At 40.0% G+C, this 22792-nt stretch overlaps 1 protein-coding gene across 3 annotated transcripts in view; it reads right to left on the reverse strand.

Moving 5' to 3' along the window:
* Positions 1-22792, reverse strand: part of BRICD5 (BRICHOS domain containing 5) — a 174556-nt gene that overhangs the window by 134070 nt on the left and 17694 nt on the right. For 2 of the 3 annotated variants that reach the window (XM_044089100.1, XM_044089099.1), the window contains exon 3: positions 18213-18365. The exons of the other annotated variant lie outside the window; for it this stretch is intronic. In XM_044089100.1, coding sequence (XP_043945035.1) covers positions 18213-18365 — 153 coding nt within the window. The remainder of the gene's footprint in view (positions 1-18212; positions 18366-22792) is intronic. 3 annotated transcript variants of the gene reach the window in all.

The raw sequence follows: 22792 nt of genomic DNA on the forward strand, positions 1-22792 counted from the left end.
TCATGGATGCAGGGAGGACATGTAGACTCTGCACAGAAGGCACCCCAGCAGAGAATCGAACTGGAGAACCTTTTGCGGTGAGGTGACAATGCAAGCACTGCACCACCCGTAATTGGTCAGATTTTCTAAAATCCTTTGTTCTGTGAAGATAGACCAAATAGTACAACCTCTGCGAGTGAGGCAGCTGCAGGGTCCCAAAGAGCAAAGTATTCAAACAAAAAGAAAACAGGACCAGCATACAAGGCACCTTGAAAATAAATTTATTGATTGAGGTTTTTGAAAAAGAAGAAGGCTTTGTTAAATATTTGCCGAAACTGGTTTGTTTTTCAAGAACCTCAATCAATAAATTTATTTTCAAGGTGCCTTGTATGCTGGTCCTGTTTTCTTTTCCTGTGAAGATAGAATCATAATTGTCTGTGGATGTATAATAAGTGAAGGGCATATTCCCCTTTATTAGAAAAATTAGCGAAGAACACTGGCAGTTGAAGAGTTTGGTTAAAGACAACTTTAGGTAAAAAAAAAGGTTGGATTCATCCCAAGGGCAACCCTGTCGTCACAAAAAAAAATGCTTTTTTTGAAGTCACAAGTCACTGATGGTTTGAAAGGGTTCATAGTTAGGGCCTGAAGAACTAAAGTTAGATCCCAAGGAGGAATGGGTTGCTTGAATGGAGGTCTTAACATTAGGAGACCCTTTAAGAATGCTTTACAAAGTTTGTGTGACATTAGAGATGCACCATTAAGACCTATATGAAGGTTGGAAACTGCTGCTAGGTGAACTTTAATTGAAGCAGAGGAAACAGACTGATAAAGGATAGCTAAAAAATATGAATAGACTTGTACAAGGGTTTTTAGTCCATTGTCAAGGGCCCAGTTACCACATTTTTCCCATTTACTTTGTGTTATGAATGACAATTTGTCAGATAGGAGAAGAATAGGAAGTATGTCTGGAAATCATGGGAACTGGAGAAGCCACGCAGTGAGCTTGAGATGTTGGAGATTCAGATGAGCCATGCCCTCCGAATGAGACAGCACATCTGGAGCTGGGTCCAGAAAGTACAGTTGTGCACACTTACAATAAATGTAGATGTTCGAGTGTATTCACTGTTGCAGTCATCACACCCGGGCCATCCTGCCGGGGGCAGCCCCCAGTCAGCTCAAACACCAGAGGCCCAGCACTCCTGCATCGGCCGCCGCCACTCCAGGATTAACGCCAGGCCGCCTCCACTTCAGGACTAACGTCAGGCCATCAGTGCTTCACTTTTAAATTTAGTTACGCATGACAGTAACTCTTATTTGGGAAATGATTGCATTTTACATTTAGAGGGCATTTTTGCACTCTGGTGGGAGCAGAAGTCTGTCCCAACCCATCCAATTTGGGAACTTCTGGTGGAAGGTTTATTACATATTTATTTGATTGACCTGAAGACTTAACTGTGAAAGTCTTTCATCCTACTGGTATAAAAACCTTACATTTTTGTGAGACTGTGCTCATTTATTCAGAGCTTCCCTGGACTGGCTTGGATAAGTGTGACTACAAAACTTGGATTGCTTCTAAAACCATCTGGACCTACAAAGCTGATATAGGTATATTTTTGCACTTGCTCTGCTTCAGTGATATTTAACACTTCTGTGCTGAATTTATTTATTTTGTTGAATTTATCACTGTTTTTCAGCCTGCACTTGTTAAAGAAACTCCATCTGTTTGTTACTGTACTGCTCTTAGGATGTTGTAACAATATTCTGATATTTCCTAACCTCCTTTGATACTGCAAAAGCTGTTCTGAGTTTTCCACAATATTTCAAAGTTTTGCAAAGTTTTTCTGTGTTTGTAGAAGTTCTCCTATGTTTGTACAACTTATTTGTGAACATTTCTTAGGGCTTGTGAACTTATTTCCAAGGATTCCTGATAGTGCAGGAGTTCTGTCTTTTATTGTAAAGCATTTGCTACTGCACTTGAGCTCAAAACCAGTTTGTTTTACATTAAGATGCTTTTTTTTGTACTCTGGTGGGAGCAGAGGACTGATTCAACCCATCTGAGTAAGGAAATGCTGGAGGAAGGCTTATTCTGTGTTAATCTGATTGGTCCAAGGGCTTAACTGTGTAAAAGTCTTTCATCCTGCTGGTATAAAAGCCTTGTGTGCAAACACAGTTACCATTGCCTTGTATATAAGCAAACCTCTCCAGTTTAAAATCCTCTAGAGGAAATACTCTCCATAGTCTCCCACTGTTCACAGCTGCTTGAAGAGCTGCCAGTTTGTGAAGAGGGCAGCACTACTGCAGGTCATCTAATAGTATACTACTAAACACTCTCACTTTAACCTTTAAGTGACTCTCCCCTAATCATTCCCCTCCACTAAGGTTCTGGTATAATGGATAGGTGCTTCTCTGTTGTCTCTGTTTCTGGCCTGGTATATATGAGCTTCCTGAGGCAGTGTAGTAACTGCCTCATGTTCACTGACAACCATTTAATTTTAGAACAGACAAACAAGCATGTGAGAGATGTAGACACACAGTGTCACTGGAGGCAAAGCTCTCACATATACACACACGAAAAATGCAAACCAAGTTGTTAGTCTTACGCCCAAAACACTCACTACCAGTACCAAGAAACAAACACACAGACCCACATATGCAGAGGTACTCACTTTTAATCTCCCCAAACCTTAAAGACCTCCTAAAAGCATCTCTTAGTGTCCTAGTGTCCCAGCATACATTCAAAACGATGGCACCTCACACAACACATAGCAATGAAAATCATAGTAGCCCAGCTTCCAAGCCCATAAGGCAACACACTGCACAGCCAAGTATTCTAGTTATTGGGGATTCCATTATAGGACATACTGATGTCCCATTACCAGGCTAAAGAATCACACATGCACTTAGGTCTTTAAACCACAAGTACCAGTATGACACGGTCGTACCTCACTGGACTATATGAAGAGAGACATGATGGAGCTCTCTGAATATCTGTTCAAGGCAGGTATGAATCTAGCCTTGAGTAGCAACCTACCTTCACCAATGATGATGCCATAGTCCCAACAAAAAATGACTGACTTCAACCATTGGCTTAGTTTCTGCTGTCACAACAAAAAAGTCCAATATCTGACAGCCTGGGGAAACATGACTGACAAACCATGATGCTTTGCCACAGCTGGTTTGCACTTGTCACCATTTGGCTTCCAGCTACTGGCAAAAACGTTTTCCATCCCCATTGTGCCTTTTTCATGCCATGCCAAAATAATGCCTTTTGTATGCTCCAACATAACAAAAATCACTCACAACTACCTAAAGGTACTGCTGCTCAGTGCTAGGAGTTTAATAAAAAAAACTGCACTCCCTGGAAGCACTCCTCACTCTGAAGAAAGAATAGCTGTGTAAAACCTTACTATAACCATAGATGTCCTTCTCTTCCATGTTACAGTATTCTTAACCTTTGGGATTCTCCGCCTAGGCGACCAAATGTCCGGACAGTATACAAAAGATGTTTGCTACTGCATGGTACGTGCGACATTGTACATAGCAAGGCAGGCAACGTAGGCCATAAAGGTAACATTGGCATGTACCATTCCTCAGAACTGAATGCCCCAGTCAGAACACCAGTCCAAGGATATACGGTATATCACATCATCCAGCAAACAGCAAGCACCAAGGGTGTAGGAGGGTTGGATAGAATACTGCAACATGGAAGAGAAAGGCATCTATGGTTATGGTAAGATTTTACACAACTATTCTATGTCCTTCTATTCCCATGTTGCAGTATTCTTAACCTTTGGGAGAATACCAAAGCTCATGGAAAGAAAAGGGAGGCTGAAGCAGAGGAGGTTTGTATGAATTCATGCAGGACTGCCCTAGTAAATCCTGCTCTGGACTGGGAGGTAGTGTCCAGTTTGTAATGTTTGGTGAAGATATGGACTGAGGACCATGTGGCTGCTTTCAAAATAGATACCGTGTCCAGAACTTTGAAGAAAGCCCCTGAAGAGGCTACTACTCTACTATAGTGAGCTTTCACAGAGGTAGGGAGAGTCTTCCCATGGGAGACATAAATGTAAGAAATAGCCCTAGAGAATCCAGTAGAAATAGTCTGTTTGGAGACAGGTTTTCCCGGCACCCTGGGGTGGAAGGAAATAAACAGCTGCTCAGTTTTCCTAACAGGTTTGGTTTTGTCCAGATAAAAATGGAGTTGTCTCTGCACATCCAAGGAAGGAAGTGGTTAGGAAAAAAGATGGGCAAATGAATAGATTCATTTAGGGGCAAGTCATTAACCACCTTGAGCATAAAGGAAGGGTTAGTACAGAGAGATACCCTGTCCTTGTGGAAAATCAGAAAAGGATGGCATGCCATAAGGGCTTGGGGTTCAGAAGCTCTAATGGCAGAAGTGATGGCTATTAACAGGATTGTTTTCCAAGTAAAAAAAAATTAAGGAAGCTGATGCTACAGGCTGAAAATGTGCCCAAGTGAACTTTTCCAGGACAACATCTAGATCCCAGGGAGGAAGAACAGGTTTCCTGGGAAGTCTAATGTGAAGGATGCCTTTGGGAAAGAGCTTAACTTCCAACCTAGAAGCTAGAGGAGGAGATAAAGGCAGACATGATGAAATGGCTGACAGATGGGCTTTAACAGAAGAGTAGGCCAACCCTGCTTTAAGTAGCTCATACAAACAAGAAAGAACCACTGGAATGTCCACTGAAAATGGATCTAGGTCTTTCTTTAGACATCAGATGGAGAACCTCTTCTATTTGGAGAAATAGGATCTCCTAGTGTTGGGTTTCCTAGTCTCCTGCAAGACTAGAAGCACATCTTCAGAAAAAAAGGTGTTGAAAAGGGATCAAAAGCCTATCACCCACAGAGTTAGATTCAGAGAAGTCAGGTGTAGATGGATAAGCAACCCCTTGTCGTCTTGTGTGAGAAGATCCACTCTGTGGGGTAACTTGTGATGAATTCTCTTGGCTAAATGCAGAAGAAGAGGGAGCCATTGCTGCTATGGCCAAAAGGGAGTCAACAACAAGATCTTTGGCTTGTCCTGCTGTATCTTCAGCAGGACCTTTTGGATGAGTGGGAAAGGGGGGTGGTGCATAAAGAAACATCCCCTTCCATGAGAAGGATAGGTCATCCCCAACATACCAGAGGATCTGGAACTCTGGCACAAAACTTTGGAAGTTATTTGTTCATTGGGGAGGCAAATAGTTTGCCATTGTGTAAGCTTTAAGATGAAATATTTTAAAACCTTGTACATAGCATGGTTTAGTAATTATTGATGCAAATATGAACAAGCAATATTTCATGCCTATTGGTGTCAGTAGGAATTAACTGCAGATGTACCTGGAGGCATCACTCGGGTGTAATGAGTTAAGTTCTTTCCCTTTGTCATGCAGGACTTGAACAAGGCTGCAGCTTCAGCACCAAAAAGGGCATCATTGTCCAGAGGTACATCCATAACTTTAGCCTTAACATCTTCAGGCAAAGGCTATAGTCAAACCCTGAGTACCTCCTAAGTACAGAACCTGAAGCTGTTACATTGCTGATACCTCAGCTGCATCATAACAGCATGTAACAGAGTGTCTAAGCACCTGGGCTGAGGTGGACAGTAGAGAGGCAAGCTGTGCCTTGGCTGGAACATCAGGAATGTCTGATACCAGCTTAGAAGCTTGAGAAAGCAAATCAGGGCATATTTAGACATGTGGGTCTGGTAGTTAATGGCTCTGAAAGCCAAGGTAGAGGAGGTATACACTTTTTTCCCTAACCTTTCCATCATTTTACTATCCATGTCTGAAGGGAGCAGATTGGTATAGGGAAGCAATTTGGACAGTTTGTCTGCAGAGAGAGAGAGAGAGAGAGAGAGAGAGAGAGAGAAAGAACTACAGGGTCTGCAGGAGAACATTTGAAAAGAACCTACTGTCCTCAGGGACCTTATCGAATCTGTCAAGCCTTTTTGGTGTCGGAGGTTGGGAATCTGGACTCTTAGACACTGAGAGAAAGCCATTCAGAAATGCAGGGAGAACAGGAAGGTTGGCTGAGGAAGAAGGAAAATCTATCTGCAACAAGCTGTAATATTTCTTTTTTACTTCAGATACTTGACTACTTTCCCATTTGAAATTATCTCTCATCCTGGAAATAGTTTCTCCAATGGAAAAATCTTCCTCAGGAGAATTTCCACTCTTGGAATCTAATTCAGGGGAAGCATAACCCAGGGGAGACTCAAATTGGGAAGTGTAGAACAAGGATTCATCAGCTGAAGAAGAGTCGTCTTCTTCACCAGAGGCCTGCTGTTCCTCCACTGATCTCCTGGGAGTGGGAGAAGGGACAGAGATGGGTGGAAGGCCTGAGGATGGGTTTAAAGCCATGAAGGCATTCAAAATTCCCTGTGAGAAGGCCTGCCAATCAGGAGAAGGATCCTGGGTACAGGAAATATGTTTCTGCTTCTGCTTATTTTTATCAGGAAGATCCACCCTAGTTTATGAAGAAATAGCCAATGTATGACTTGGCTCTATGTCAGGTGAAGGGATTGCTATAGATGGGGGAGCTGGAGGGGCTAGAGGAACACTGCTTAGGACATCCAAGATAGTGGGCCGTGATTCCCTCTTATCACCCTGAACGGACATCTGCATTGCCTCTGCAGACATGCTAGTGCCACCCACCCTAATGTCTTCCAAAATGGTATCCACTGCAGGTTGTGAACTAAAGCTCGAACATGCCTCCAGGCCTTAACTGACCTCAAGAGGAACATCCGAATCCAGAGGTGCAGCCGAAGATTTGGGTCTGACCTTTTTGGCCTTCTTTGGTGGCTCATTGGATAGACCCACAGTGCCCTCTATACCAAAAGCTGTTTCAGACATTGGTTCTTGAGGTAAAAGCTCAAGGCCAACAAATGACTATGAAGAGTCTTGGGGACAAATGCCTGGCAAATCAGGCAAGACTTGTAATCATGCTCAGACCCTGGGCAAAACAAACACTGATTGTTGCTGTCTTTGTGTGGAATCTGATGTCCACAACTACACTTGCTTTTCCTAGATGACATCAAATGCAAAAATATGCAGCAGCAAAGAAAAAACAGAGATTTCCCCAAAAGGGCAGTCATCTGAAAATACTTGGCAATCAGACAAATGGTAGAAGCTGTCAGTCAGACTGGCAGCAGAGAAGTTCTGAGGAATGGTAAGTGCTGACGTCACCTTTAAGGCCTACATTGCCTGCCTTGCTATGTGGAATGTCCCACATACCATGCAGTAGCAAAAGTCTTTTGTGTACTGGCCGGATGTTCGGGTTGCCTAGGTGGGGAATCCCAAAGGTTAAGAATTTCTGCAACACAGAAATAGAAGGACACCACAGACATATGTGAAGTCACGGAAACAGGGTTCAGAACTATAGAATGCACCCACGCTACTAAAGGCTACAATGCCTTTCATACATTTTGATCCCCCTCAGCTCAGGGTAAAACAAAGGGAGGCGGTGTCTCGGTGTTCATAAAGGACAAGTACACTGCTAGACTGGTCCAACAAAATGACTCACTAGAGCTGCTCAATGCCCAACTAATCATAGGTGCAACATCCTATCATATCCTTGTTAGTTACAGATCCCCTAACATGAGTCTGAAAAACCACACCTCCTACCTACACCTACTGGAATCTCTTAACATTCAGCCTAACACCATACTTATGGGTGACTTCAACTTCCCCTCCATGAAGTGGGAGACTTATACAACCCATAACCTACTTACTCAGAGGTTTTTGGACTTGGTTGATGCAAACACGCTGGAGCAACTAGACCTTGTACTCACGAACATGGGGGGTATGCAATTTCCTCCTCTGCATTAATTCCTCCCTATAAGATCTGACCACAAAATTATTTCCTTTAGTATTAAATCTAAGCTAGAACCCCCAGCAAGCTCCAAACCTGTTAAGAACTTTGCTAAGGCCAATTACCTCAAACTAAGTGATAGCTTATTAAACTTCCAAGCCCCTCCGAACCTGGTTGACACTGAGGCCTACTCTGAGCTGTACACAAAACCACTGTACAACCACATTCATAGCTGCACAGAGGTTGCAGTACCTCTCTGAGTCAAACCTATGATTACTGGCAAAAATAAACCACGCTGGTGGACCCCTAGCATAAATAGATTATTCAGCAAAAGAAAAAAATCCCCTCCAAAGCCAAGAAGGAACAGACAAAATAGTGCAAAAAGGCACTCACCAGTCTAAACAACAAATCAGAGAGCTGGTCAAATCTGCTAAAGAAAACTATGAGGTGACTTTAATTGCCCCACTATTAAATGAGAATCCTGTACGACACCAAATGTACATGCACATGGATTCCTGGATTTTGTAAACACAAACTCCCTGGACCAGATACTCAATACACCAACCAAGGGTGCAATCATACTGGATCTGGTCCTCACTAATATGGGAGAGTGCTGTACACTCCCTACTGTAATGCCCTCCCTGGTAAGGTCAGACCACAGACTGGTCTCCTTTGAAGTAAAAATAAAACCTAGACCCCCAGCTAAACCTGTAATATTCAGGAACTATTCTAAGGCTAACCTCCTGCTATTAAGTGAGAACCTGGGAAAATTCCTAGCCCCCATAAACCCTGAGAACACTTCTGCCTATGCAGAACTGTTCACAGAAACCCTGTACAAGCACGTTAATAGCTGCATAGAGGCAGCTGTACCCACCAGAAATAAGTAGAGAACTAACTTAAAACACAAGCCCCCCTGGTGGGATCACAAACTCAATTGGCTGTATAACAGGAGGAGAAAATCATGGCAAAAATTAGGAGATGCAGCACGCAGCAGGATAGAAGCACTCTCATCAAACTAAACAAACAACTCAAGAGGACAAATAAAGTCTACCAAATCCAAATTTGAGGTAAGTTTGGCCTCCCAGGCCAAGGACAAACACAAAGCATTATTTATCTATGTCCCCAACCTCAAAGGCAAGATGCAATTGTGTGCAGGGCTCATTGTAAATAGAGCCACCTATACTAATCCAGAAGATATAGCAAACCTCCTGGCTGATAAATTCAGCTCCAACTTTACCCCTGTCTCCCCCTCAACCTTCCCTCAGGAAATATCATCAAATATAACTCCCCCTACTATCACTAGGGAACAGGTTCTTAATGCTCTCTGTAAGACCAAGAACACTGCATCAATGGGCCCAAACAATATCCCAGGATGCCTTCTAAATAGCATGAAACATGACCTATCAGGGCCTCTGGAATTACTATTTAACTGTAGCCTCCAAACAGGTTTCATGCCTCATGAATGTAGAAAGGCAACAGTCATCCCTCTGCACAAAGGTGGGCTATCTACAGACCCTGAAAACTACAGACCCATAAGTCTCACTTGTCTTATATGTAAAGTCATGGGAAGAATTATCATGGAGATAATCAATAGAGATATAGTAAACCTCCAGACACTGGACCCAACCAAGTTTGGTTTCATCAAGGGCAGATCATACCTACTCAACCTGGTGCATTTCTTTGAGAAGGTCACCAAAGCAATGGATAAGGGCAAAATTTTTTCACACTGCCTACCTTGACCTGGCGAAGGCATTTGACACAATTTTTTATTTTTTTTATTTATTTTATTTTATTTTACATTTGTTGACCGGGATAGTCCAGCTGGATACATATCCGTTTTCAGTGGAGGCCCGGGGAGAAAAGCTCCAAGGAACAGAGGTACAAGAGCACATATTACAAATATTACAATGGAAATTGAAACATTTAGTATAATACGTTAAATACTCTTAAGATATTGGAAAAGTTCCAAAGAATAGTGGTACAAGAGCAAATATTCAAGGAATACAACAGAAAATAGACATTTAGTACAATAAGTTGGTACGCTTCTAATATTGGATTAGAACAATAAGTAAGTAAAAAAAAGATGGAATCCTAGGAAGAAAGGAGTTGGTAAGATAGGTTGTAAAGGTTATAAGGTGACCCATTTGCGTTGGGTGACATAGTGGCTAGTCTAGGCCGTATGGGGTCATGGGCATGGGATATTAATCAGGGTTAGGGCATGGGCATAACCATTGGGTTTTTAGAAACGCTCGGAGGTGAATTTTAAATTGGTCCAGAGTGGTCAATTGTCTAAGGTTGCTTGGAAGGGCATTCCATAACTTGCCAATGGAATTGGCATAGAGAGCATCCCCTCCTGAGTTGTTAGGTTTGATGGTCAATACTTGACTAATTTTGGATGACCTAAGGGATGATAGATTTGAACAGGAGGTGAGAATGTTGTTTAGAGAGGGAGTTTTGTCTTAAGGCCCTATCCCTGTATTCTGTCTCTTACAGGCTTTTGAGGGGAGATCTGTGCCCATTTGGGCATTGTTGACAAACTCAAGCGGTTAGGAATAAACCCGTATGTCACCCACTGGCTAGCCCACAGACAGGACCCAGGAAGTTAGAACTGGGGAGTCCACCTCTACAAAAGGGCCAGTCACAAGTGGAGTCCCTCAAGGATCAGTCCTTGGACTGCTCCTTTTTGGCATTTACTTCTCAGAAGTCAAGGCCAATGTCAGTGGTCTCTGGCTGACTACATTTGTAGATGATTGCAAATTAGGAGCTGTCATTGAATCTCACACTGACACAAAGGTTCTCCAGAAGGGGCTGACACAGACAAGCAACTGGTGTCAGAGCCATGGACTACAACTAAATGCCATGAAATGCATAATGGTATCCTTTGGGAAGTCATCCATCCCTGGTAACTATCATAATGATAACATACCTCTTAGGGCTGACCCAGCAGTCAAGGACTTAGGGGCACACATAGTTAGTAATCTAGCCTTTGACCATTATGTGCCTATATTGGTGAGGAAATCATTCTGTATTGCACAACTTATAAACTAAGTCCAAGGAAGTCATTGTTCCACTTTATTTAGCATTCATCAGACCTATCATTAAATACAATGCCCCCTTCGGTATGTACCTAACCAGGCATATCCAACAACTGGAACGTCCACAGAGGTTCCTCACTAAAATAATTCAAGGCATAAGTAAAATGTCCTATACAGACCGCCTTAAGGCCCTATCCCTGTATTCTGTCTCTTACAGGCTTTTGAGGGGAGATCTGTGCCCGAAATATAGGTCACTGATCCCCTGCATATCCACAAAACAAACAGCACTTGAATTACCCATTCTAAAGATGTAAACCTTGCCTGTGATATAAATAGGTCCTGCTGGAGAGATAGGTATGTATCCTAAAGATTACCACATCTATGGAACAGGCTTCCCATCCATGTGAAGCAGATTTTCTTCCTAACCCAATTCAAGTGCAACCTGGACAATTGGACGGGAAACCAGAAATTCATCCCTGGACTAGCACCTATGTCTCTAATGGGCACAGGTAACCTGTAAATGGTTCATCTCCCAAACCCCTGCTTACACCTATGAAGGGTATCAGAACTTGTCAGAGATTTGGGATGCACGGCTAGGCTTAAAAAGGCCCTTGTGGTCATTAGCCTAGTAAACACCTATGAACCTATGAAACTATAAGATCGCCTTCCAGGTGAAAGATAACCATAATGCACGACCTTTCTTTTTTTAATTATGTGCGTAACCTCAGGAAAAACACCCAGCAACATGCTGAGTTAATCATGAACAGCAACACTTACACCCAGCCTGAAACTATAGCAAACATGCTGGCTGACAAGTTCAGTTCAAATTCCCACCACCAATCATCTCCTACCACACCCAAAGAAATACCTGCAACCATCCCCCTACCAGTCATTATGAGGGAACAGATCCTTACTGCACTTGATGAAGCCAAAAGCACAGCCTCCATGGGTCCCAACAACATTCCAGAATGCTTCTTAAATAGCTTAAAACAGAATCTACCAGGGCCACTAGAAATCTTCTTTACCTACAGCCTCCAGACAGGCTTTGTCTCAGAGGAATATAGGACTGCAACAGTTGTTCCTCTGTACACGGGGGCCCATCAACTGACTCACAGAACTACAAATCTATAAGCTTGACCAGTTTTATCTGCAAGGCCACAAAGAGAATTACCAGGGACCTGATCAATAATGACATAGGAACTTTCCAAAAACTAGCCCAGACTCAATTTGGCTTTGTCAATGGAAGGAGTCACCTGCTCAATCTGGTGGACTTCTTCAAGACAGTCACCAGGGCAATGGATGAGGGTAAAATGGTACACACTACTTATTTAGACCTGGCCAAAGATTTTGACACAATCCCACACTTGGGAATCATAGATAAACTTACTGAGATAGGCATAAACCCCTACAGTACATTGTCAGATGAATAGCCAACTGGTTCACTGACAGGACACATGTTGTCCAGACAGATGAATCCACTTGTGATAAGAAAGCTATTACTAGCCGTGTCCCACAGGGGTTAGTGTTGGGACCATGCCTGATATATATAAACCTTCTAAAGTGAAGGTCAATGTTGGGGGCCTCTGGCTCACCAAGTTTGCTGATGACTGTAACCTGGAAGCAATCACTGAATCCCCAAATAAAGTTCACATCCTAAAAACAGGCCTAAAATGACAAATGACTTGGTGCCAAAACCATGGTCTTAAATGCTACAAAATGTGTAATCATACCCTTTGGTAAATCAGATATCCCTGCAAATTATAATATTGATAGCACACCCCTAAAACTAGACCCAGTGGTAAGAGACCTAGGAACACAGATATATAGTTACTTAAACTTTGACCATCAAATAACTATAGTAGTGAGGAAATATTTCTGTGTGGCTCAAGTTATAAGTAAAGGCATGGCATCAAGATCAAAGGAAGTCATACTGCCATTGTACTCAGCCCTCATGAGGTCCATAATTAAGTATAATGCTCCCTACTACATGTAGCTCACCAGAAACTTACACCAATTGGAGTGGCCCCAGACGTTTCTCACTAAAAAAAAAAAAAAAAAAAAAAAAACAAAGCGCAAGACACGTCTTATGCAGACCCACTAAAGGGCCTATCTCTTTACTCCATCGCATATCATTTATTAAGAGGTGACTTATGCGATTTATGCCTGACCTACAAGGCTTTCTCTGATCCAGCCCTGATGAAAATGTTACATATTCGCAAGAAAAATTATGCAAGGTTATGTGTTCCATTGACCGGAACCTTATTTGTGACTCTAACAGAACTTACTGGAGAGACATATTTGTATCCCAAAGGCTACCTTATCTATGGAATAAACTTCCCATTTAAAACAAAGCTCGCCCCTCACTCACTTCAAAAAGAATATGGATAAATGGAAAGGGAGCCATAAATTCCCTCATGGGGTACTGCCCATATCCTTTTGGACAGTGGCAGTCTGTAAAATAGCTCAGGGCTCGAACACCCAAAGACCCACTGGCCCAATACTACCCCATCTCAGATCTAGAGAGTTAAGATATGATGTTACATTATCCTGAGTATTATTGGAAAGGTTTGTAAAGGCTTTTAGGCCACTATCCTAGTACTTGCATATGAACGTACCGCAAAAGATTTTAATCTAGACCACAAAACAGTCAAACCAATTCATATTAGGTAGTTTCTCAATATGTGAAACATAAAACAGAGTTAGAAAGGGAATATAAAAATTTGTAAGGCAGTTTAGGGTGAGTGAAGAAGAAATTACTGTTAATAAACAGCTTTCATTTATTTTATCTTGTTGATGTTCCTTCTTTACAAGAGCAATACCTTAAGTTTCTGTAAGGTAGTTACTGGACTGATTACTTCAGCTATGTGTGAAGGCTGCGGAAGTCAAGATGCCGACGTAGTTCATACATTTTTCTCATGTCTTTATATACATAAGTTTTGGTCATATACTTTTTATAGAATTAAAAAGATTTTCTACTGATACTTTCATTTTTGGCTGCACATGTACTTTTCTCCTCTTTTCATTTTTTATTAACAAACTACCATATAACCTCCCCCTTACTCCTCTGGTCTTATATGACTTTGATATGGTTGTATTTACATTAGACCCCCTCTTACTCTGTTACCCAAACCCAGCTTTAGAATGGTCTTCACTCACTCAATAGTTGGTTGCAAAAATATAAGTTACTACTAAACCATAAAAACATGAGTCTTGGACTCAACAGAAACATGCTAAATCACCATTAACCCCTGGATATTAAAGATTTATGTAACATCCCAAATGACATACTCTCTGCCTTAAAATATCCGAGTATTTGTCTAGACCAAACACTCAACTTCTAATCTCATAAAGGTAAAAGAAAAAACAAAATCAACCCAATATTTTGGGCTAGAATAATATTCCCCTTCCTCTCCAATCTGCCCAGAGCAGCAATGGGTGAGGGAGGGTTTCTAGTATAATGGGAAAATGGGAGCCTCCTCCAAAAATATGGTCACTTTGCAAAGTACTATAAATGAAATAGCCAGATTCATCATCTAGTCTTCCCTTTAAGAACATTACTGTTACACTCCCAGTAAATCCAAATAGTTTGCAGTAAAACAAACAGCAGACTCCTGCTATGCTTGCTTCACTTGAGACTACACCACGCAGGAACAAACTCTTCCCTTGCAACAAAACTCACCAGAAAAACCCTCTTCCTGTCATCTAAGATCTCATTTCCACTCAGGTCCTACTTTACAAAATCACAACACCCCAACCCCGCATTCTAAATTAAAGTTCCTGAATTACAGGCATTCTTCCTTTTTCATCTGAAACACCCCTCTTATTTTTCTAAATGTAGATAGCTCTTCGAAACATATTACCTCAGACAACCCGTGTAGCATAAGCAAACACAACTTGCCTTCTCTTAATGTGCACACCTTCAAAGACCTCATTTTAAGAATGTTTTAGTTCATTCATTCCCATAAATAATCTATAAATATTCTTTACTTCCCTGTTTTGTAAGTTATTTGTAACTCTGACTGGCTTAAACTTTTATTTGTAGTAAAATAGTTTTTTACTGATGGCGAATGTATAAAATTGATGGAATGGTGATTAAGTAAAATATCAGAATACCCATCCTTAAGTATTGATATAATGTTAGCAGTTTTCCAGTCCAAAGGTAGATAACCATTCTGTAATAGGAAATTAAGCACATTAATTAAAAATGTAACTAAAGAATTCTTAATGCTTTTGATAAAATGACTAGCTAAATGGTTCAGTCCTATTCTGACAATCTTCCTCACTTTTATAAAGGATAACATTACACAGGACAGATATCCATGATAACATTAAAACTCCAGCTTTTAGGTTCAGAACATTTTGGAGAGCCCCCCACTTATGAAATGCAAAATAAAGACAGTAGGAAGAGCAACTGAATGGATCCTTAACAACTAGATCACTGATAATCGAAGTTCTGATATGAGAAGTATGTCTACTCTGATAGTGGGTGCATTTATGTTTGTGTCAATGTGTAATTGGTGTATATATATGGTTCTACTTCATAACATTGATTTCCCATAACCTCATCTCGCTTAACAGTGAGACGACAACATCAAAACTTCAAAAGAACTCCAAGAACGAAGAATTTCACCTCCGGGAAACTAACCACTCGGCCACCACGAACAAAAAAAAAAACAAAACTAAACAAATTAAACCCATTGAAGTGGGGGGCTTTGCCCCCCCCCCACACACACACACACACACTTAAATATTCGAACTCCAAGACTGCACTACAGTGGAGGAAAGGGCTAACGTTATCAGTGGTGTCCAAGTGGTTAGTTTCCCAGAGGCAAAATTCACCTTTCCAGGAGTTTGCTCTTTTGACATTTCAATGTTGTCAACTCACTGTTAAGTGAGATGATGTTTTGGGAAATTGACATTTTAAAGGGGAACTATATATATACTTACGCATTATCGCAACCAGATTTCCGCACTGCCATAATTCGGTATGTGTGTGAAGAAACAGGCTGCTTCAGCTAAAAAGGGGTCGGTAAGGAAGAAAACATTACTCTGTCACTGTGGGTATGAGCCAGGAAGAGAAGAGAGCGTGCAAATTTGTACCTCTTTGCTCCTGTAACTCCACAGTGAAGCTCAACTTTGCAGTACCTGCATTTCAAAGGACGATGTCAGCTACTGGAAAAGCACATAATCAAATACACCCCACGATGGTAGCAGACTGTAAATTCTCAAGTTCAGGGATTGCTGCCCTTCTTAGGTCAGGCAAACTGCTGATTTACATAAACTGCAGTGAATGCCTTCACTTCTGGTGGTAACAAAGTGTCTCTGTTTGTGAAGCACTGGACATAGTTTAAAATAAAGACTGAAACTCAAAATCGCCTCTTTATTACAGGTACTAAGTGCACTTCCAAATACGTGTCACTGCTGGACATGCTCTTCTTCCTGTACGTTGTGGATGGTAGCAGCTTTTTTATTTTCACCTGAATATATCTTTCTAAATTGCCTCCCCCATCCAAAAAAAGGGACCAAAACCATCACTACTGTGAGTGTGTTTGCCTTCTCTGAAGGATTCCCTCCAGACACGCAAAAGAAATCCATTCGTCAGAACGGCAGCAGGCATGACATTTCAAGCGTGTAAATGTAATGCACGCTGAAAATAGGAAGAGGGTTTTCTCAAATGTTTTGCCTTCCTGAAGGTAATGCAAAGTTAGTCCAAACTGACTCACAGCACCACCTTACAGTGTTTCATGGTCTCGTTTGTGTGGAAGTATGCAAAGGTCGCAAATGCTAAAATCTGGTTGCAATAATACGTAAGTGCCATATATATATATATATATATATATATATATATATATATATATATATATATATGTATATATATATATATATATATATGTATGGGAACACTTCACATAATCGAATTACTGAAATCTCAAATTTCATATGGTCGAAACCATATGATCGAGATTTCAGTAAATCGAATATGTAGAGTGTTAAAAAATAAGACCTTACTTTATATATATATATATATATATATATATATATATATATATATATATATATATAGGTTTGGGCTTGCTTTCCACAATGAGGTTTAGAGTGGCTTGTTTCAATGCAAAATAAAATGGTACAGTATGCATATTTTTGTCCTTTTCTTATTTTTGGCACTTGTGGTTGGCATTGTAGTTCCTTGGCACTGTGTGAGTCGATGTTTCATTGCAAAGCCATTCACATGATGTCTATAAAAAATTCTCAAAGTATTTCCAGTAGGAATAAAACATTATATCCTGACTATTTCTCTGTTTTTTGAACTTTGCAATCACTGTTTACCTAAATTATCAAATATAACTTCTCTGTTGCTCTCTTTACCACTTTTAAATATATCACAGTCTAGTCAAGTGTCTTACCTTTGGATGTTTTGGATTATTTTCAGTAAATAAAGTTAACATAACTTAGCATACATCAAAGTTAATCTGCAAAGGCTTGTACTGTGTGTGTGTGTGGGGGACCCCTACCTTAAAAATATCAACCATGAGTTGCAACAAGAATCAGAAGAGAGCCTCAACTTTTTTTTGTATTCAGTAATGGCATTCCAAGGACCAGTCTGTAAAACTATGACTGATTCTTGTACAGGTACCATGTTGCATAGCTTTGTGTCCTCTGCTAAAAGGTTCATGGTCCCTCAGAAGTAAATGCTTTAGAAAAATATCAATGTAGTTATATCATAGTATGGATGCCTGAAATATTCAGGGAGTGGATCTCATTTATGTCTCTCTGTTATGTGCTGCAATTTTGTCAGCTTTTCACACAACCAAATATTTCCTTATTTATAATATTTATTATGATCTGCTTACTCAGTAGTTCATTCATGAGGTATGGTGCTAAATGTCTTCCTCAGTTCTATACAATTTATAGCTGGAGTTTCTCACTTTACTTGTTCCCTAATCACACAGAGTCATTAGTAAACTTAAGTTTAAAAGTATCAAAGTGTGTTTAAATGCATTCAGATTTTCAGTTTTGCTATATCATCTGATGCCACTATAAGCAGAATTTGTAGGAAAGTTTTGAAATCTCATTCCTTTAGAAGTATTCAGTTCTCAAACAAGTAATTTGGATGTTTAACAAAGCTTGTTCTATGACCATAAGTGACTATATTGGTACTTCCCCGCTTCAAATATCTGTTCTCTAACAGGACAAGCTGCTACCTAGATTTAAACCTGTCAGTCCTTCACCACATCAATAGCTCTATACCTTCTGTGTCTATATCTTGCAGTTTACACTAACAGAAATGCAGCATTATGATATTCAGCTGAATGAAAGTACTGTACTGTGCACGGCAGAGATTTTGGGTCTGCAATCGTCAGGTTTAACTTGATTAACAATACTCACATTTCTTCCATCGAACAGTACTGCTGTTGTATGGTTGGTTTGAGATGTTACATAAATCGTGACAGCATCCTTCCCCTTTTCAACAAAAGCAGACTGGTTGAGTGCTACCCCTTGAGTGTCTTGAAATGTAATTCGAACAACCTGCAGAACAGACTGGAGAGAGGTGAGATGCAAGTTGGCTTTCTGTAATACAAAATTTATTACACAGTTTGCTGCCACACTGAAATTGGAACTTGTTTTCAAAATAAAATGCTGCAAAATATGTTTGTATTAAATCCCATTGTTTAACATTAATTACCATTATGGTCATTTCCATTAAAATGTAAAGAAATCCGCACACTTTTTTGTTGCTCATTTTTTTCTCTTTTTCTAGAGAGAAAGTTAGTTTAATATTTTAAGTTCATAGGCGGTTACTAAGAATGTAGTCCAGGAGACCATTAAAGAGCCAATCCAAAATTCCCAATTGCCTCAAAGCACTGCTTGCTTAAATGACATGTTCAAGGTCACACAGTAAGCAAATGAAGGCTTAGGGAATCAAACCCTGGATCACAGGAAGTAAGTTGTTAATAATTTACAGCCTTAATCCTCATAGTAACTGCCATACTTTTTCAGATGATATAAGAATGTCATTTTGTCTTGATAAATGTGCAAAAGCAACCATTAAAGCACGAAACCTGAACCACCAAAAAACATCAGTTTGGGACAGGAAGGTGATATAAAAGAACTGGAGCAAGAGGGGATGTATAAATATTTGGGAATTGATGAAGGATCAACAATAAAACATGAACAAATGTGAATAAAACTCAGTAAGGACTATTTTAGAAGACTTAAATTAATACTAAAAACAGCACTGACATCTAGGAATAAAGTCCAAGCTATAAACCAATCTGCTCTTCCCATTTTAACTTACAGCTTTGGAGTGACTGACTGGCCCCAAAACATGTTGGACAGGTCAGATAGGAAAACAAGGATGCGTCATGCACATCGACTGATTTATAAAAATCAGTGCATACTAAGATTATATATCTCACGTTCTGAAGGAGGTATGGGCCTCCTCGAAATTCATTACATATATAGATCTGTAATCGTGAGACTGCACACATACCTGTTGATTTCACAAGACCCAAATGTAGTGAAAGTTCTTAAACATGAGGAGAAAGTCTAAGATGACTTCCCTGCTTAGTTTAGCAGAAGCATATCTGTGTCAAGCAGGAATGGAAATCAAACCAGAAGTAGATAAAAATCAGGCGGCAACTGAATGTGCCAAAAAAGCAAAAGAAAGAATATAGGGTGAAGGATCAGATGAGAAGGCAAGAAATGTGGAAAATGCATAAATATAGCTGCAAGTATAGGAAAGTCTTGGAACATCCTTAGGTTGATCAGGATCAAATGTAGGAATAGTTAAGGAGAGGTGAATTTAAAACAAAAGATGAAAGGTTAATATTAGCTTTCCAAGACAGTGGACTACGTACACGTTGGTTTATAAAGTCTATTGAACATGTGGTAGAAATGGACAAATGTAGGATTTGTAAAACAGAACTGGAAACAGTCTCACATCTTGTAACTGGTTGTGATATACTACTGGCAGAAAGATTGTACACTGAAAAGCATAATAATGTGACAAGACTGTTGCACTGGGGATTGTACAAACATTATAATATTGAAGTAGCTGAAAAACATTGGAAACACGAGCCACAAAGTATCATAGAAAATGATTAAGTTTATATCACATGGGATCATCCATTACCAACAGTTCAAAAAATAGATGCGAGAAAACCGGATATAGTAGTCCACAAAAAGAAGACAAAAGTAGCATTGATTATTGAAATTGCTACACCCAGTGACTACAGAGTCTTACATACAGAGACACACAAAGTCATAAAATACCAGGATTTGAAGGCAGAAATGAGGGCAATGTGAAAGAAGGATACTCGGGCAGTTCCAGTAGTAGTAGGGGCAATGGGTCTTATAAAAAAGAATTTACAATAATACTTGGATATATTACTAATATATGTAACACCATAGGAACTGCAGGAGTCATTACTGGGCACACTGCGGGTGCTGCGAAGAGACCTTTGGCTAACATTAAAGATTTTGAAACAATACTAATTTCATAAACTTTAATTGTACTTTGACTTAGGAATGGGGTCCATTCCAATCATGGTATTAGAAACCCAAAAGATTTGGAGAAATTAAAAAAATACAGAAATATGAACTTGCTCAGAATCAAGAGCCGAGATAATGTACAATAAATTCTGCAGCTAATCAAACAATTCAAACAGCATATGGGACTGCTAGGGCCAAGAGAAAGGGCATTGGCTCATTATGCTTTATTTCAAAGACTTGAACTCATCTCTGATGATGAAACATCAAGCAGTGGGACAGGAACACTCCTCTAATGGAAATAATTGGTTGGTGTGTACAGGTGGTAAATCTGAGTGGTTAAGAACTCCCAACTAAGTGACATCCATAAAACACAGCAGCCTATGTGTATACATATGTGTGTATTTGTGACTGCATCCATGTGTTAGTGCTTATGGGTGCATGATAGTGTATGTATGTATGTGCATGTGTGTGGGTGTATGTGTGTGTGAGGCAGAACTGTCATCTTGCAATGTGTTAAAGTATGTAAGTAGAGCAATGCTGTTATAGCACATCATATCACCAGCACACATAGAGAAGGTCTCCATAACCACAACATAAGCATGCCAACCTGTCACAAGCATAGCATCTCAATAACAAGGGGGTCTTCCCCATCTCACCTAGTGTAGAATCCCATAGATACAAGAATGACAGAGCTGTAGATGTGCTACCAGTAAAGAACTTGCATATCAGTAAATTAATGAACGATTGATTAATTAATTACACTTGTTTACCAGAAATATCCACAATGGAATAACTGTTTTTTTGTACAATCCTGTGATAAAAGCTTTATTTCAGTGTAAGACAATACTACTTATTAGAATTAATCACAATTACAGTGTGTCATGAAGATGTGTAAGATACTCTATACAGGTATAAGCATGTAAGTACAATGAAGTAATAATGTAATAATAAGTTAAAACTTGTATCAATATAATATAGTTAAAAAATAGTAGGGACAGTAAAGGAAGACATAATTGTGTCCAAACGAGGGTAGTCGGTGAACAAAAGACCTTTGGTGAACCAGCAACACTGAGCAAATACTGCAGATGAAAACGTGGAATTGCACAAGCATAGACAATGTATGCAAGAGCTACTTAATAATATGAAAAGATCTAACAAGCTGGAAAACTGTTCTTTCATAACAGAAATGAGGAGAAGTGAACTAAAATATACTAAAGCTGTATTGAATTAAGAAAAATGAAATACATTTTTTAAAACATAAAAGAGGCTGTGTTATACTTGCTTTTTCAGTAAATGTGTAATGCTTAAAATAAAGATGGGGAACTATATATAAAAAAATGTACATTTGCCACTGTGGGAATATGCTTCAGTTGGAAAGTGAAACTAACTCTGCTCCTCAGCTGTGCACACCTCTGCAGTGATTGATGCCTAATAGTCCTTGAACAGGCTATTTGAGATCAAAGGACGGTACCTTATTTGGAGCTTTCATCCCAAAAGTATGTAATTGTAGAAACAACAAAGGTTCTTCCAAAATTCAAAACTGACACCGACAGGAAATCCTGTCTGGGACTTATTTGATACTTAGATTATTTGCATGAGAATTGCTGCATTTTTCCTGCTGAAACATACATAGAGAAAAAAAGGCTTGTAAGAACTTTATCGATCTTGAAATGTATCAGCAGATAGGTAAGAATAGTATATAGTTAAAATGTGCTGTATGGTATATCTCTGTTCAAAAATGTTTGTGCATGAACTTTTCAGATGAAATTATTTATTTTATTCATTTGAACTAAAGAATTTTACTATTGCAGCTGGTGATGTATTGACTTATGAACTTGAGAGTTTGTGCATTGAATTGTACTACTGACTGTTTGGTACGCACCTACCGAAGACTAGTTGCTCACAGCTAAACGATAGCACTGACTTATTTAAGGGTTGGTGCATTTTAAGGCTAAACAGTCATTTGTGTTCTTAGTTTTGCCAGATGGCAACGTTACTATAAACTGGTGAGAGCATGTTGATACTGGAGAGTTATCACTTGCCTCCAATTTTTGGAAAAAGTGCGTGTGTGTGTGTGTGTGTGCGTGTATGTGTGTGTGTGTGTGTGTGTGTGTGTGTGTGTGTGTGTGTGTGTGTGTGTGTGTGTGTGTGTGTGTGTGTATATATATGTGTGTGTGTGTGTGTGTGTGTGTAGAATAATTTTAGACAAGTTTTAATTACTGTTAGTAAGATTTCAATTGCCTTGGAAGGCACTGAGTGTAGTCTAAAGTTGATGAAATGCTTGGGGACAAGGGATTATAACTCTGACCTGCAGCTGTAGTCAGCACTGCAGAGGCAGCATAGAACAGAGTCACCGGATCTGTAGTCAGCAGTGCAGAGGCAGCATAGAGCAGAGCCACAGGATCTGTAGTCAGCAGTGCAGAGGCAGCACACAGCAGAGCCGTGGGATCTGTAGTCAGCAGTGCACAGGCAGC

Source organism: Protopterus annectens, chromosome 12.part0 (assembly GCF_019279795.1).
Source record: "Protopterus annectens isolate FY-2018-M chromosome 12.part0, PAN1.0, whole genome shotgun sequence".
NCBI classification, from domain to species: Eukaryota; Metazoa; Chordata; order Ceratodontiformes; family Protopteridae; genus Protopterus; species Protopterus annectens.